The sequence below is a fragment of the Armigeres subalbatus genome, chromosome 1, assembly GCF_024139115.2.
Source record: "Armigeres subalbatus isolate Guangzhou_Male chromosome 1, GZ_Asu_2, whole genome shotgun sequence".
NCBI lineage: Eukaryota > Metazoa > Arthropoda > Insecta > Diptera > Culicidae > Armigeres > Armigeres subalbatus.
Window position 1 is genome coordinate 214,585,175 of NC_085139.1, and position 17,761 is coordinate 214,602,935.

The window sequence follows — 17,761 nt, forward strand, 5'->3', positions numbered from 1 at the left end:
TTTTATATCATAAAACTTATTTAATTTATTGAGTGCAATCATGTTCACAGTATATTCCTAATAAACGCTTATCTTAGCCCGTTTTGCCAACAGAATAGCAAACAGTACAACATTTAAAAAAGTTCCTAACACAAAATTTCCACTAATCCGTCATTTTATAGTTCACAATAGTGTCCAACTTATGCAACCCGGTCGAAAACGACTTAAGCTGCACCGTTTGCGCATTCTGAATCTGCACATCACCGGTTTCGTTCCATTTTTCCGGCACGTCGGCGTGCTTCATCGTGTGTATCAGCACATCGAAGGTGCAAATGTACTCAATCAGCGGAAGATAGCTAATCGTGGCCGCAATCTGTCGCATTACATCCCTAATTTCCGCCTGAATCTTCTTCAGCTCCTTCGACGAGGTCGGATTTTTCGGATCGATCTTGGGCCCATCGCCCGGTTCATTTTGCACCTTGAAGTCCCAACACTCGAGCACTTCCTTGGTGTGCACATTCGTGATAACCATTGAGATTTTTTCCACTTCGTTCCGAGACAGCCAGTCCTGTACCTGGCAGAGAACATTCTGCAGGAATGCGATGATCTTGTCGTCCTTCGACATCAGGATTGTGAGACCGTACTGCTGCACACTGGTGAACTGCTCCGGCGGATAGATACCTCGTTGAAACAAGATTGAATTGATGCCATAATCTGTGCACATGCAAATGGTTTAGATAGCAAACGACATGTGTACAATTAGATGGACCGGTTAACTTACTCAGATATTCCGTTATTATGGCAGCAGATCCTTTGAGGGTAATGGCATTTTGAGTACTTGTAGCCATTTCGGAGAGACTCTTGGCAGGAAATGTAGATACACTTGGTGTTAGAAGTGAAATTCAATCAACTTAGTAATACTAACGAGGCTGGATTAATAATGCAGGCACTTTAAGTAATACAACTTGTTCCGTTGTTCGACAATTTGTAACGAACGATTTCTGACGGATGCTTTCTGAGTTTTGTATCACTTTTTGGAGGAAGCGAGATGGTTGCATCTGCGGTCGGTAATGCAGCTACCGTCATCATCACAGTCAACAAAGGCAGTGAGAGCGGCGAGATCCTGTGAGATGTGAGCGTGAGAGGAACATTACGAATGTTCACGGTTGTGAAACGATGGTTCACGGTAGAGTTCTGAACAGAGAATATTTTGAATACAGATGTGGAATTTATTGAATTGCTTTTTGTATTCGTAGGCAAAAACTCCCGTTCTTCGATTTTATCTTTTCATGCTGCATTAGGCTTTCTGCGAGCGTGTACGCACACGCACATTTCACTCACACTTTTACTCAGTTTGTTTGCAACCACGAGTAGCTGTCACGGCAAAATCAAATGGGATTGTTTGCAACCACGAACCGTGCGTTCATGTTGGTGAGAAATGTCGGCGAGACCCTAATGAGGGGCTTTTTTTGTATTTTGTCCGTCAGGACCTGGCTAGGACCACACACCAAATTTTTTTCGCCGAAAATCAGCATAATTTTGCTGAATTTTGCTGAGCTGAACGATCAGCAATCATTTCAATAGCTGTCATTTCATTTGACAACTATTTACTGAATAATAATAAAAGTTTTCTGAAAATTCCGTAGGTTTTGGCCATTACAGAATTTGACAGCAACATGCTGATTAAATTCAGCAAAATACATCTAAAAGCTGATAGCTTTTTCGATCTTCAAAATTATTAACCAACTGTTATTTTTAATATTTATATATTTATTAACAAAGGAATTAATTAAACTTTAAAAAACAATGTTTAGGCAAAGGTAATCCTTTTTCTTTGTTTTTTACAGGGGTACGACCAAGGGAACGACGCAAGTTTTTCCTAGCCGAAAAATCCCAAAAGAAATGGCATATTCCACATAAAAAACGGCAAATTTCGTGCGCCTTTTTGCGGGATGTGCAGTTTTTTTATGGATTTTTCAGCTTAGAAAACTTATGTCATTCTCCTTGGATTTTTTATGATTACAATGGCCCGAAATGCTAGACGTCCTTTTCGATGGGATTTGCTGAAAAAAGAACAATAATTATTCTGCATTAGCTTTATATAAATATAAACACACATATGATTTTATTTATTAGATGTAATACTCACAGGAATCATGTTGTATTGAGCGAAATTAAATGCACCAGATAAATCGCTCCTGTTCTAAAATAAACAAAATGGCTACTTCTATCTAATCTGAAACTGTCAAGTCGATGGGAAATGCTGAGCCATCAGTAATCTGGAGAAGTATGCTGATTTTCAGTGGAGACAAATCAAATTACTGACTTTCAGTAAGCTACCAAATTGCTGATTGATTTTCAGTAAAGCATTTTGCTGAAATACTATTTAAGATTTTGGTGTGCAGGGTTGGTCCAACTCGCCTCTGTGATCATTCGTGTGTGGTCAGGCTACTGTCATGCTATTCCCAAATAACCATAAGCATCATAAACTGGCTTCAGTTCAGCATTATATCCAATTGTAAAGCATCCTTTTAAAGCGTACTTGCTCTGAGTGTCAATATAATGCTAATTTGATGCCACAAAAGGCGAAATAGCATGCCAAAAAATGCTAATGATGAAAACACTTACATACCCCATAAAACATCCCACCGACTTTTCCCCCGACTTAGTCGGTTGGATCGGCCTACTTTGTATCCGACGAATCGGTTGTTTGTTGCACAGACGCTTATGGGAGCTTAACAGGGGCGTTTAGCGATTAAACAATACATTAAATCGGCCAACCAAATCAATAGACTTAAAGCCGTTTAGTTGGTAAATTAATCGGCTGACGTAGTCTTGCACAAAAAAGGTATTAAACCGACGAAATCGACCGATGAAAATCTAGAGAATCGCATGATTAATCAACTAATTTAAATAAATAATAAAATATAGCCGACGAAATCGGTTGAATAATCAACTGATTCAATTCAATAATAAAACATAGCCGACGAAATCGACTGATGAAAAGCAAGTTAATTGCTCGATTAGTAATTATATTCTGATGAACAATAGACGATTCCCGATGAAATCGGTTGTTTTTGATCTAATAAAATAAGTAATAAATCGGATGATTTAAACAGAAAACAAACACAATTTGATGAAATAGGGTAATTTATTTTCATTCAATAGCGAGTTCAATAGATTGACTTTAAACGACAGCGCCGGTAGTTGAGTTTTACTGGAAAGTGCAGGAACTGTTTCACTTCCCAGTATGCCTGGATTCTACTCCGCGCCGTTGGCATTAGTCCCGGTCCTTGTATTGAAAGGTACGATTCGTAGGATCCATCAGAGATGATAGTCATTTTCCTGACGTCGATGATTGCCTTTCGCACGGCCGACGGAAAATAAACGAAAAGTTGATTTATTAATATAAACATTAAAGACGAATACACACAACTATTTTACACAATACTATATTTGAAAAAAAAATGAACTTACAGATTGATTCTTGTCTGAAATTCGAATGGCTTCGAAAATTGTTCCATTCAGCTCCCATAATCTGGCAGAGACTTTTCTATGAGTTTATAGAATCGAAAATCATATTATAGCCATGTAGTAGCGGATTGTTTACCCTACCAGGGATACCCTCTCGGGAGATCGAGCAGCAGCTGGAGATGGCTGATTCGGATGCAGCCGTCTCCTCCGGACATGACAAGCCATAGCTTCAGAGCCCATAGTCTGATGCGGCCAATTTACCGTAGGAAACAATGGGATAAGATTCCTAATCGAATGCAACCTGCAGCGAGCAAATCAGTTAAAGATAAGTAACCAAAAATTGACGAGACTTTTGAGCGCGTTTTTTGTATATGGTAATTGGTATACCTACCAAATTTCACACTAAAATAATATAACAGGATGTATTTTGGCCATGTCCTGAGTCCATTGTCCGCTCCGGCTAATTTCAGGAAACAAGATTTCACGTCGAAACTTGTGAATTAAATAAGTGCCGAAATTTTTTTTCACTTTTTACACTTTTTGCGCACACATATACATACACACACTCATACTTGCCATCGTACTGCACTAAATTTTGCAACTTACGTGAAAGATATTCACACTTTACCTATTTTTAAAATTCTACTTGGTGCAATAATAACAACTGCTTCATAATTAAACTAAACACTAAGCAATTGTTATCTATCAACCAATATCCCGATTAAATCGTCTATATAAACATTACTTGATCCATTGTTTGATATGTCGATCTAAATAATGTCTAAGAGTCACCCGACTAAATATATTATCCATACCAATGATTTTGTCGACACCAGATTTAGTTGGCATTCGTGAAGGTTGATTTTCACAATACCCGACTATGTCGGTGATAAAAACAGGTGGTTTCGTCGACACCTTGGTTGACACCCGATTTCGTCGATGATAAAAACAGTTGTTTTCATCGACACTCGATTTCGTCGGTGATAAAATCGGTTGGTTTCGTCGGCACCCGACTTCGTCGGTGTATCATGAAATTTCCCATCTGTCAAATGTTTTATGGGTAGCACTACTGATGCAATTATAGTGCTGCAAAAGAATCCTGTCAAAATTGACAGCCCGTTTATAGCACCGCTAATGCTTTTAGAAAGCATTGGCATCTGGTTTTGTTTTCCAAAGCTACTTTTAGTTTGGATGATTTCTTATTGGAATTTTTATGATAATTAAAATGGATAAACACAAGAAAAATTAAAATAATAGGTGAATTTTCGAAAGCTTTGTTCTATATCTTCATTCGTTATACCAAATTCCCTCACCCTCGGTATAATTTCGTTGAATATATAAACACTAACTTCTTTGAGTCTCGAACTGAGATGCCTTGCCTTGTTGTTATCGCTGAAGTGCTGCTCTGCTGCCTGGGCCATACAGGATGTTTATGAATCCGGCGATAAAAGGCCAATTTCATTTAGTTTATTTAAGATTTCCATATCAGATAATCTGTGTTGCCATAAAATATGAAGCAACATTCCGTTCTGAATACAATCAGGAACAAGGTGGCTAGGGCTGGAAAACGGTGCATCTTGACTGAGTGTCAACAGAAACATTCTACAGATGAAGATGTAAACGGCGAATCAAGGCTTTTTGCAAAGATTGTATCAAGGACTTGGAGTCTACAATCACACATGCAGATCAGGCGGTGTATATTGAAGGAGCCAGAAGTATCGACGAATATGTGTGATGTTTAACTTGAATTGTTTGTCTTATGAACGAACAACAATAACACAAATCAAATAAATTTCGTGATTCTTTGATTACATTTTCCTTTGTGCCTTTTTACTATCTTTTGCATAAAATGCGATTATCAAATTATTATTTTAATCTCGATTTAAATGATTGACGTGGGCTTTTGGGAGCTCAAGCGAGGTACTGAATTCGCTATATCCAACGACTACAACTAATTTGGAATGTCTATAAATAGATTCATTGTTTGCATTTCTGGTGCCAATTTAGAGCAAACATGCCCTTAAAATTTCCGGTGTTGCTATGCATTAGATCGTGCATTAAATGAGCATTATAGATGAATATAATGCCAATAATAATGCAACATTTGGCAAGGCTCCAATGCATTAGCAATGCTTATGCAGGGCATCTCTGCTTGAATGATGCCATTATTCAGCTTTTAAGTCGCTTAAATGCTATGTTAAGGCCATTAACATGCAAAAACTTAATGCTTACGGTTACTTGGGTTGTTTAGCCCATCGCCAAATCGTAGCCAGGATGTCCCGGGCACAATTTTTCTTTTCATACTACTTTTCAATGATGACAGCGGTCTATGTCTATTGATAATGATGACACCGCGCTTGTCACAGGCTCGTGTGTGGTTGCAGGGTGATGTATGCGGATGTTCCTGTTGAAATATCAGATAGTGTGCGACGCTTCGCTGTAGATCGAAGATGGATAAGAAGCGGGCGCCGGTTAGTTGTAGTTGCTCTTTGGTATAGATTAAGGAAGTTTGTTATGGATTATTGTATATACCTATTGTTGAATAAAGAGAACTGCAACTGCTGGCAGAAGTATCAGTCAGTAGCCTGCCGTGGTGTAGAGAGGGAACTCTAGTTGTTATTCTTTGTGAGGGGGTTCCCTTCTCTTCTGGCCAACAGGTTATGGGCCCAGGAACGATTCCCGTTCTCCATCTTAGTGGGATGTTATCGCCGTCGACGTTATCGCAGTGGGATCATGGATCGGCCGCATAAGTCGCGTGGCGCAGTGGGATCATGGATCAGCCACGTAAGTCTTGGGTAGCGCCGGACGGAATTCATCAGGAGGTTGGAACGTTCGGTAGGATGCTGGCTGGTCAGCAGAACTCCAGGAGGAGCGTCGGAACATTCAGGAGCTGGTCAACAGAGGGTGCTGTGCAAACGTCGGATAGAGGCCATTTGTACGGGCAACGGATTGGGCCAGGAGAGGAATTGTTCGGCGAGGAGGAGCTCTGGACGGGTGGCTCGGTGTTAGAAGGAGCCAGGAGAGTTGCGAGGCGTGCACACTAAGGAGGAGTGTTGAAATATCAGGTAGTTTTCGCTGTAGATCGAAGATGGATAAGAAGCGGGCGCCGGTTAGTTGTAGTTGCTCTTTGGTATAGATTAAGGAAGTTTGTTATGGATTATTGTATATACCTATTGTTGAATAAAGAGAACTGCAGCTGCTGGCAGAAGTATCAGTCAGTAGCCTGCCGTGGTGTAGAGAGGGAACTCTAGTTGTTATTCTTCGTGAGGGGGTTCCCTTCTCTTCTGGCCAACAGTTCCGGTGTCTTTTTGGTTTCCGTGCGGGTGTCGGTCGTTTTTATTTATGGATATTGTGTTCTTCTTATACACTACTAAAAATCCACACATATTTATTGGGAAAAATCCATCCAGCTTTTTACGCTAGCCATAAATTTAAAGAGGGGTGATTCAAAGTGACAGATACTGTGTACAACTTTTCTATACCGTGGACCCCCGTAATATAACCGTTTTTAACCTGAACATTTTTTAATTTAAACGGTGTTCGCTTGAACATCGTTCAAATTAAAAATGGTTCAAAAGTCATTTAGCACGTGGAGTCGAGAGTAGAAAAATGAAACATCGTGAAACGGAACGCAGAATCAAAACAAACCAGCAAAGAGAGCGGCCAGAAACCGGTTTTTCTGATACAAATAGAGTAACCAGAAGTTCAAATTAAAAATGAACCCCGTTAATTTGAATGAGGTACCGTTCAAATTATCGGGGGTCCACGGTATCTGCATCCTAGTAGCCTTAACATTCGTTGTTTACACATCTGTCATTGTCATTGAGTTTTTATCTAGTTTCAATAATACGGTAGGTTGAATTGATAACATGCATAATAATTGTTCTTTATTTCAGGTGTCCTTCAGCTATTTCCACATATATTATGTTTAATTCAATTCAGTTGCTCATATTTACTTGTGAGGAATCCTTTTAATTACCATTACCGAGGCAATGCAGAAAGGACTCTTCGTAAATGCACAATCACTCAAGAATGCATATGTAAATTTATGTTATGTTCTAGTGGACTGTAACAAAATCCTGAGGAGGTTACCCCAGATGACGAAAGGGACTAAAACACCAAATTACACCAACGAGAATCGAACTGCCAATGCGGCACACGCATCCGACAACATAACATTCTATCTTTCCTATTCCCAGTTTCGGCTTAATGCTTCCGGTTTTGTCTCACCCATGTTCTAGTCTCCGGTCAAGGATGAATAGTTACTCGAACATTCGCTTATGCTGTTCTTGAAATTAAATCACGGGCTGTTGTTATTTGTTTTGGGACTTTAACATCAATGGTCGTTCTTCCCTAGAAATTCCTGTACGGACAACCAGCGCAGCGTGAGTTTAGCGTAAACGATGAGGATGAGCAAGAACAGGTATCTTATTTCTGAAGTCTTTAATATCGCTTTGTTGTGGACTGAGCAACGGTTAAATTAAAATTTTAAATGCACAATAAAAGAAAAAGCAAATGTGTAGGAACAACTCGTAAAAAATCTTTCGACTGCAGTCGACTGACACAAACAATCTATAATAGGGACAATCCTTCGTTTATTTACCTCAGGCCGCGATGCATAATGATATATCTCGACACGGCATGCAGAATTACCAACCGATGCTAAAAGAACAGCACAAAAACAATGCATCTGTGACAAAGTCGCAACTATATACTGTCCAAAAAAGCGTTTCTCAGGTTAGCATAAACGAGAAAAATTTGCCATGGCAGGTTGAGTAATTTAGGGTCTGACCACCAACATTGACAGAATGGGCACTGATGGACATCTCTAATAGCCTATTCAGATTACGCCATTAATGACATAATAATAATGCAATGGTTCAGTTTCTATTTTGAAAAAAAATTGCTGAGTTGCCCTTCATACATGGAGATACTGATGGAAATACATTCTAGTTCGATAATATTTCTTGAAAATTGGTCCAATCGTCCTTTTTAAATATTTGTGAGAATTCCCAAAAGTATCTAAATTTTCTATCAAATCTCCGTTCGATCATAGTACAGAATCAAAATACTTTTTAAACTTAAAAATAAATTGAGGAATAGTCTGATTCCCCGAAGAACGGCGCACCCAACTAATGAATGTAGCTTCGCTCATTATCCTTAATGAGAGCTTCAAATATTCTTCGAAAATCCCTTTTCATTTTTTTTGTGTCTTTATTAAGGAGACTTTCAGCCCGTTCCCTTTTCATATTTTTTTTTTTCGTAGAAACTTTGTTCAGAAAAAAAATGTTCGATTGTCGCCACACAAATGCTTGATTTCGCAAATTAAATTTTAAAACTCTCCTTGAATTCAACCCTGTATTAGCGTGCAAATGAGGAAACATGGAAACGTCAAGATATATTATCTTGCTGCAGTCTGAACACCTCGTAATAATTGGATACCCTCTCACTTAACAAAGTCATAAATAGCCCAATCTGAAGAGGCTATAAAACAATTTCGGAAATATGTTCACACCTAAAACGAAAGTAGAGACATATAAATTCCCTCCTTAAACTTATCACATCACTACTTCTAGAGCTGTACGATGTTTCTCAAAGGATGCGAAAGTGAGCCCTTTAGTAAGGATATCAGCTGTTTGTTCAGTGGTGGGTATGTAACTCACCTCTACCTTACCTTCTTTCACACACTGTTTGATGAACGAGAGCTTTACCTCAGTGTGTTTCAACTTTTTCGATGGCCCATCAAACTCAGCGATGGCAATCGCGGATTGATTGTCCTCATAAATCCTCACCGGCCCAGAGTCCAACAGCTTCAGCTCTGCAACAGCTTGCGTGTCCACAGAACCTCGCAAACACAGTCGGTCAGGGCGTAACATTCGGCTTCAGTAGATGAGAGCGCCACGGTTCTCTGCTTTTTGGAACTCCACGCTGTCGTTGACCCGTAAACCTGCAATAGGTACCCAGAAGTAGAGCGACGATCGTTGGCATCGGCCGCCCAGCTTGCATCCGCGAACCCAACGATTTGTCGGTCGGTTTCGTTCCGCTTGTAAACCAACCCGTAGTCCAACGTACCCTTCAGGTATCTCAACATCCTTTTCGCATGTCTCCAATGTTGCTCCGATGGATTGCACTGAAACTGGCTGAAGAAAGATACTGCCGCACCCAAGTCCGGCCTCGATGTCACAACTAGGTACGTGAGGCAGCCGAGAAGTTCACGGTACGGCTTTCCTAGGTGTTGAGTTTCCAGTGCTTGCTCGAGCCGCAAGTTGGACTTCATGGGGGTACGTGATGGCTTGCATGTTTCCATGCTGAATCGCTTCAGGACGGCGTTAATGTAGCACGGTTGGCGCAGCTTCATGGTGCCTTCCTTCCAGTTCCGATCGATTTGTAGGCCCAAGAACATGTTGGCCTCTCCGAGATCTTGCATTCGGAACTGCTTCTTAAGCATTCGCTTTACCATCTCTATGCTGCGCAGATCCTTTGAAATAATCAATAAGTCGTCCACGTATAATAGAATATAGACTGGACCGTTGCTGCCGTAGCGCACATAGAGACAGCTATCTTCTTCGCATCTTCCGAACCCGCATTTGGCCATGAATTCATTGAAGCGGTCGTTCCATGCCTTCGACGCTTGACGCAACCCGCAAATGGATTTGAGCAGCTTACACACCTTTTCTCCCTCCTCGAAACCTTTGGACTGGCGCATACAAATATCCTCCGTGAGTTTACCGTTGAGGAAAGCGGCCGACACATCCATTTGATGCACGAACAAATCGTGCTGATTGGCATACGCAAGCATAGCACGAACGGTAGCCATCCTCACGACTGGCGCATAGGTTTCGAAAAAATCAAATCCGTGCTTCTGTGTGAAGCCTTTAGCGACCAATCTTGCCTTTCGCTTCTGCAGGGATCCATCCGGGTTGTGCTTCGTTCGGAAAACCCACTTACAGTCGATCGGCCGGCGCCCCACAGGCAAGTCTACCAGTTGCCATGTACCGTTGTCAGCCAACGACTGCAACTCGTCATCCACGGCACGCTTCCACTCTGACCAATCGTCCAATTGCTGTAGCTCTTCGATGGTTTCGGGGATACTCTCAACATAGTTCTCCGCATTGAGGGCGAACGCCATGCACATGTAATCATTCAGCTTCCTGGGCGGCTTTCGGTTCCGTTCACTTCGGCGTAGATTGTTGGCTACCAGTGGCTCCGGTTCATGCTCAGCACCTTGTTCTTCTTCGATCTCAGCATCGGAAAGGACTTCTGCCGTGTCTACCGCCTCGAAATGCTGTTCGACTTGAGTCGACGGTTTATCACACTGGCGCCCCACCGGTCCAGCAAGCTGGCGATCATCATCAGCTTCTACCAACGGCTGAATGCAACCACCCGAAGAAGTTCCCTCCTTTCCCGGAACAGCCTGATCTTTGCAAACGCTTCCTCCGAGGGAAAATGCCCGGCCTATCGTAGCCAACGGCACTCCAAAGAAGCAAACGAGGCCTTCCCCGTTGAAGAAGGCCGGGTCGAAGCCATCTTCCCCGAAAAAGATAAGCAAATAGGCATTCTTTTAGTAACCACTTCTGACGGACACTGCAGCTGGAAAATATCCATTGGCGTAACTAAGGAAAAATTCTAGGGGGGGCTAACTTTTTTCTATTCTTACAGTCAAACACAAAATAGTTATTGTTTTTGTTCAACTGGCCTACATATCCATAAGAAATAATTTCAAGTTATTGTGGGCACGGCCATGAACGTGCGGTTAGCGACGTCAATCGTCTAGACGCATGTGTTGGGGAGTATAGGTTCGATTCCCCCCCGGTAAGGAGGAAACTTTTCGTGGTTCGTTGTCTCATGCTAAGTGTTAAGTGCTCAGTCTGTACGACCTCTGGTTCCTGTCTTTTTACATTTTAGTTACCTTTCCTTGAATTTTCAGCGTTTACCGAGCTTTTTTCGGATTTCAAGAATTATGGATTTTTTTTTCGGATTATGAAGATAATTGGAAAATCGAAGTTTTCTGGAAATAGCAGCAACATCGTTTGAACACTTTACCAGAGAAATCTGCAGAAAGAAATGCCTTTAAAATGTCTGCTATTACAGGCATACGATACGTTGTACTCAGCTGTCACAACATCGAAAGGTTTCTCTTGACAATCTTTTCAGAAATGCCACGCATCTTTGAGGGTTGTGTTGGAAAGCTAGATGCCATAGGTACACTTTAAAAAAAAATACTCGCAATGTAATGCAACGCAATGTAACCATAAAAATCTCAAAGAGTTGATGATTTGCTGATAAATAAAAGTTGTTAGAAAATCTTCGGTAACTAAGCATCATGTGTCTTCTGCTCAAGTTAAACAATTATATTTTTCATGTCGTCTAAATATTACAGGCAGTTTATTATTTTACTTGAATTTTCTTTATTCAATCAAAATCGCAGCTATTGTATTTTTTCTGTTAGTCTGTTCTTCTTCTTCTTATTGGCATTACATCCCCACAATGGGACAGAGCCGCCTCGCAGCTTAGTGTTCATCAAGCACTTAGCCAGGTTACCATTTTTGCATTCGTATATCATGAGGCTAACACGATGATACTTTTATGCCTAGGGACGTCGAGACAATTTCCAATCCGAAAATTGCCTAGACCGGTACCGGGAATCGAACCCAGCCACCCTCAGCATGGTCTTGCTTTGTAGCCGCGCGTCTTACCGCACGGCTAAGGAGGGGTTAGTCTGTTACTTCTATTATTTATTCAATCAGCATTGAATCAGCATGAAAATACTGTTCCAACTCCTACATTTATCTCGACAGAGTCCCAAAATGACTGTAACCATGCCCGTCCTATCTCTCACCTTAGCTCATTTCTCATTTTGGCAGCGCAAATGTCAATGCATAGGTGATAACCAAATCTAAAAAACATTTTTGTGCGTACTGGAAACGAGTTGTGTTTGGGCGTTATGTGCCTCCGAAAGTATAATTTACTTTCGAAATTAGATTCGTACGCAATTCACCTTAAGCAATTATATGTGTGGCTGAGAATAAATAGAACGTAATAGCCTTCGTATTTAGCATTTCTAACCCATTTCGTATTTAGCATTTCGAAGTTAGAAAACATGATAAAATATATTCAACTCACTGTAGAGAGGGATGATAAGAATTCATTATTTGCAGTTACGCCCAGATATGATCAGAGCGCTAGATATGTGCCATACTCTTGCAAAGTCGTAGGAATTCTAGGGGGGGCTAACTTGATTCTAGGTGGGGCTTTGGCCCCCCTAAGCCCCTGTAGTTACGCCAATGAAAATATCCTATAACTATAGAACTGGAGTAAGCTAAATAGATAGAAAAAAGGGACTTGTATTTGCTGTGCATGCGGATCTCTAGTTAAAGAAAGTGTACGCGATTTATTTAGGGAAGAGAAATAAAAAAACCGAAGTAATATTCTAAGGTTTAATGAACAAAATAGAGATAGGTGAGTTTGTGGAAGAAGTGTGAAGTGCGAATTCTAACTACTGCTGCATGTGTCTAGGATAAATCACTGGGCCCATAACCTGAAAACGGTGATATTTAGCAGAGAGAAGAAAAAGAGCGTGTGTTCAGCTTGGATATAGAAAACGAATGACGTTATTTTATTTTACTCTTGGTTACACGTTCTCATGTGACTACTCACATGTTTGTTATAATTAACCCAATACACGGTGATCAGTTTAAACCAAACTCTAACATAAATAAAGTATTTTAAAGTATAAAACAAAAATAAAACAGAATTCCACAGACGACGACGAAATTTTCTGACGTTGTCAAGTAAACAACACATTTTCCAATTAATTACAGCATACTTTGATTCAATTATAAATATTATAGTGTACAACACAAATGTCACATAGGGGTGATTCAAAATTTATAGCAAAATCTGCGTAAAAAGCTGGATAGATTTAACTTATGATGTATGGGTTCATTCACAAATTACATAACGCTAAAATTGACTATTTTCAACCCCCACCTACCCCCTAGTAACGTATTTTGTATAAAGGGGTTCTAAAATTTGTACGGTCCGTAACACTCGGACAGACACCCTCCCACCCCCAAAAGCGTTATGTAATTTGTGAATGGGCCCTATATCAGTGCATACATAACCGTTCTCCACACGAACTACTAATATAGTATATATCCAAATAAACTTTATGTGTGGAATTAGCTCGAATTAGCAATTATTTAATTTATGTGTGGTTCTATATCGATTATATTAGGGTGGAGCTATTGCAAAAATTTATAACGGCCACACATATATCTTATATAGATATTTTTGGCAGTGTTGCTGGATTTTTGTTTCTTGGATGTAATCAATTATTTGTTTCATACTTTCTTCGCATTCTTCCTTGAATATGTTTTGCATTGGTTTCATATACTCCAGGACATGATAGTTTACACGGATGTAATGTATTTTCTTGTGTGGGTATTTCACAAACGTGAAGTGCCACATACCCTTTTCTGTAGAAATTGTGTTGTATGATCCTCGTCATCATGGGGGCCTATTTTGTTTTGACGTTTCTGTATGTAGTAAATAGCAGAGTCTATTATATATAGAGTTGCGCAAAGAGTGAAGCCAAATCTACCTATTGAACTGTCAAACCGTCTACCTATCGAGCAAAGTAAACAAATGCTTGTTGGTGAGGCGGAAGTATTGTTATCGCCTAATGATTATTATGGCGAATTAAAACGCATGAATTGAAATGTATTAGATTTGATCTAAAAACAGCTTCAAAAAACATCAATACATTCCCCAATAAAGTAGCAACAAGAAACTCACGTGTTTGCACTCTGTGGGTGACTAGGTTATCGAATTAAAAAGCTTTAGAAGTGAACGCTCCCGTGAAGTCACTTAAAGGGTTGAACAAAAGTGAAAGTTGGCAACAGAATAACAAGAGCATCTGTCGTATATGCGTCCACTCTTCACGACAGTCAGCGATCAAAAGCCCCTTTCTCGCCACCAAGACCCTATAGCTCAAGGTCCACGCATTTATTGCCTGTGTCAAGATGTCCACAGTATAAGGTAGTTACAGTATTGCAAGTTAATGTGTGTTAGTGAGAGTTGTGGCTTAAGGATATAAAGAGTTGTGGTCAATATACTACAATCCCCGTTTTTATTTAATAATGCAGTTAAACCAAATATTAAGTATCTTTAAATGGTTTTAAAGGGCTGTTCAGTATGTTACAAAGTCATGATAACGGACTGGCTGATTGGACACCCTTTTGGGAAGCAAACGATGTAAATGTATCCTTATTGTTCGATGCGTCATTTTGTGGATTATTGCTACTTCCACTACCTGTAGATGAGTTTTCAGAATCCATGTTGCCATTAAGTGATCCTCTGTTACCAACCTTTTTCAGATGCGCTGAACTACGCCTGTACCGTTTAACACTATCCATCGATTCAATTAGTGTATCAGTGCCTGATTTCCGTTTTACTCTGAATTCCTCATTGGAGTAGTCACTTAGCTTATTAGTCTTACGCATACGTTTTGCAAGTACTGTATCACCTTCCTGTAAATCGTGCTCCTTTGCATTACGTTTCTTATCGCTATATTCCTTACCTTTTTCTTTAACAACAGCGTCCCTATCACGCACAAAGGCATCTTCATCGAAATTAACCACAGTAGGCAGTTTACTTTTGATGTGACGTCCAAACATTAGCTCGCCCGGTGATTTTCCAGTACTTGGATGTTTTGTTGAGTGATAGGTCAGCAAATACCGTCTCAATTCTGCCCTCCAGTCTTGCCCCAGCTCCTGTGCTATTCGGAGCCGCTTGAGGATTGAACGGTTTTGGCGTTCCACTTCTCCGTTTGATTCAGCCAATTAGGTTCTGCAGCATGACGTCACGAATGAATTCGGTCCTCGTCAAATGAACTTTTTGACAGTTCAGTAGTACTTTCCGCTGACTCCGACGAGGACCTGACAAGGTTCGAGTTCGTGATTGGTTGGCTGCTCCCGAGTCCAACGCGAAGTACTACTAATCTGTCATCAGTTTGAGGTTAGATACAGACGCTGCAGAACCTAATATGGAATGGTGTTTAGAAGACGTATACACTGAAAACCAAAACTACCCAATAGTGGGTTGTTTGCACTCAAAACCGTGGTTTGGGCCAATAACCCAAATTTGAGTAAAATGACTTTTATGGCACTAGGTAGTTTGCCTTTAATCCCATGTAAAGAATTTACCCAAAGCTGAGTTTAATTTATCCAAAGCGGACCTTGATCAACCCAAAATAGAGAATATTGAATTTACTCAAATTTGGGTTATTGGGCTGAGCAACCTCGGTGAGGTGTTTGCATCTTGCTCTAATTTTGATAGCAATCTTGGGGAAGAAAGGAAAACTACCCATATTTGGGTAATTTTTTTCTGCGATATGCTCAATAGTGCGTATATTGAACTCAAAGTTTGGGTTGATTTATCTGTCCGTGTACCATTCGTAACACAAAACTCACGAAATTCCGTGCATTCAGAACTTAGCTGTGGTGCGTTGTCAGCTTTTAAAACAGTCGGCATCCCAAATCTGCTTAACATTATCGAAATTTCGCGCATAACGTCTTTAGCTGTAGTTTTTTCCATTTCAACAACTTCCATGAACCTACTATAACAATCTACAACCACTAGTAAATGTTGTCCTTCTGGAAGAGGACCCAGAAAGTCAAGTGCTACAGTTTGCCATGGAGCAGATGGAAGCTGACTACGTTGCATTGGCTCTGGTGCTTCGGGAGCAGCTACTAGGGTACACCTCTACATTGTTTCACATACCTCTCTACTTCAGCGTCCATTTTGGCCACCAGACGTTGGCTCGTAGATGATTCTTCATCATGGTGATGCCAGGATGCCCTTCGTGGGCGGTAACCAATACTCTATTCCGAAGAGAAGATGGAAGATGGATCTCCCCGCAGCAGGACGTTCTGATAAACGCTCAACTCATTGGCACAAACTCGAAAGTCAATGGATAAATTATGCAGTTCACCAAGATTTTCATAACTTGCTGTATTCCGTTATCAGTTTTCGTTGACTCACTCAATTCTTGCCATGTCAATGCTGCCGATCCAGCCGCATACAAAGATACCTCGTCTACAATGATCTCTTCAGTAACATCAATCGGTTTGCCTCACGCACTGCAAGACGTGATAGGGTATCCGCCACATTATCTCTGCCAGCCACGTATACTACTCTATAGTCGAACATTTGCAGCCGAAGAACCCACCTCACTATGCGAGCGCATGGTTTAGATCTCTTGGAAAACAGAAGCTCTAGAACTTTGCAATCAGTAAACAGGTCAAACTTTTTCCCTAAGAGATAGTACTGGAAGCGCTCTACACTCCAAACGAGAGCAAGTGCTTCCTTCTCAGTTTGGCAGTAGCGCCGCTCCGTTTCTATCAACGATTTTGACGCAAAACTAATAACTCTATGTATTAAAATTGCCCCAAGTCCTACAGGGCTGGCGTCGGCTATAACCGCAGTATGATCCTCAACTTTGTAGAATCCAAGATTCTGGACTCTGCATAACGCGTCTTTTATGTCTTGAAACGTTTTAGAATGCTTCTCTGTCCACTCGAACTTGACATCCTTATGTAGCAGATTTCTAAGTGGCTCGTCAATTGTGGCAAGATTAGGAATGTATTTGTTCATGTAATTCGCTAATCCTAAGAAGCTGCGTACCTCAGCTTCATTTTGAGGCTCACGAAATTTACGTAGGGTTGCAATCTTCGACATTGGGCATTGGGTGATGTTCTCTGAGCACAGCTTCGTTTACTCGGCGCAAGTCTAGGCACAATCGTGGTTCTCCATTAGCCTTGCCAACCATAACCAGCGGGGACACCCAACTTTTTACTTCGATTACGTCACGCTTCAAAAGTTCGTCAATTTTCCTTCCAACAGCGTCCTCCAGTGGCAATGGAATTCTGCGCATTGGTTGATAGACGGGTTTTACAATGGGATTTGCTTGAATGCTGACCTTAATGCCCTTGATTTTACCTAGTAGTTTGAGCACTTCTCCTACCTGAGAGATGTTTATTCCTACACGCAGAACACCCAACTGCTTTGCCGTTTTGTCACCAAGCAGACATCGCTGACCTTCTTCGACCACCAAAAATTCAGCGTGAACTGTTTTTGTACCAGTGGTGATATCGGCTGTGAATGACCCGAGTATTGTAAGTAGTCGGTCACTACCGTACCCTCGTAGCATTCGAGAGCTTCCCTTTTCGGAAGATTGTATGGAAATACGTTGTTTCTTCATCTCCAACCATGCTTTGGCGGTAACTAGATTGGCATCAGCTCCTGA

General features: G+C 40.8%; 1 protein-coding gene and 1 long non-coding RNA gene across 2 annotated transcripts; both read right to left on the bottom strand.

Annotated features, from left to right (window-relative positions):
* LOC134210831 (mitotic spindle assembly checkpoint protein MAD2A) lies at positions 1-1,025 on the bottom strand. The gene is made up of 2 exons (XM_062687152.1): positions 761-1,025; positions 1-693 (listed from the first exon to the last, which is right to left on the bottom strand). The coding sequence occupies exons 1-2, from the start codon at positions 825-827 to the stop codon at positions 143-145; spliced, it is 618 nt and encodes a 205-aa protein (XP_062543136.1). The 5' UTR covers positions 828-1,025; the 3' UTR covers positions 1-142.
* Positions 1,026-3,214: 2,189 nt separating this feature from the next.
* Positions 3,215-4,186, bottom strand: LOC134210833 (uncharacterized). The gene is made up of 3 exons (XR_009978871.1): positions 3,845-4,186; positions 3,457-3,754; positions 3,215-3,341 (listed from the first exon to the last, which is right to left on the bottom strand). It is a non-coding gene; the product is annotated as an uncharacterized LOC134210833 (long non-coding RNA).
* Positions 4,187-17,761: the final 13,575 nt, after the last annotated feature.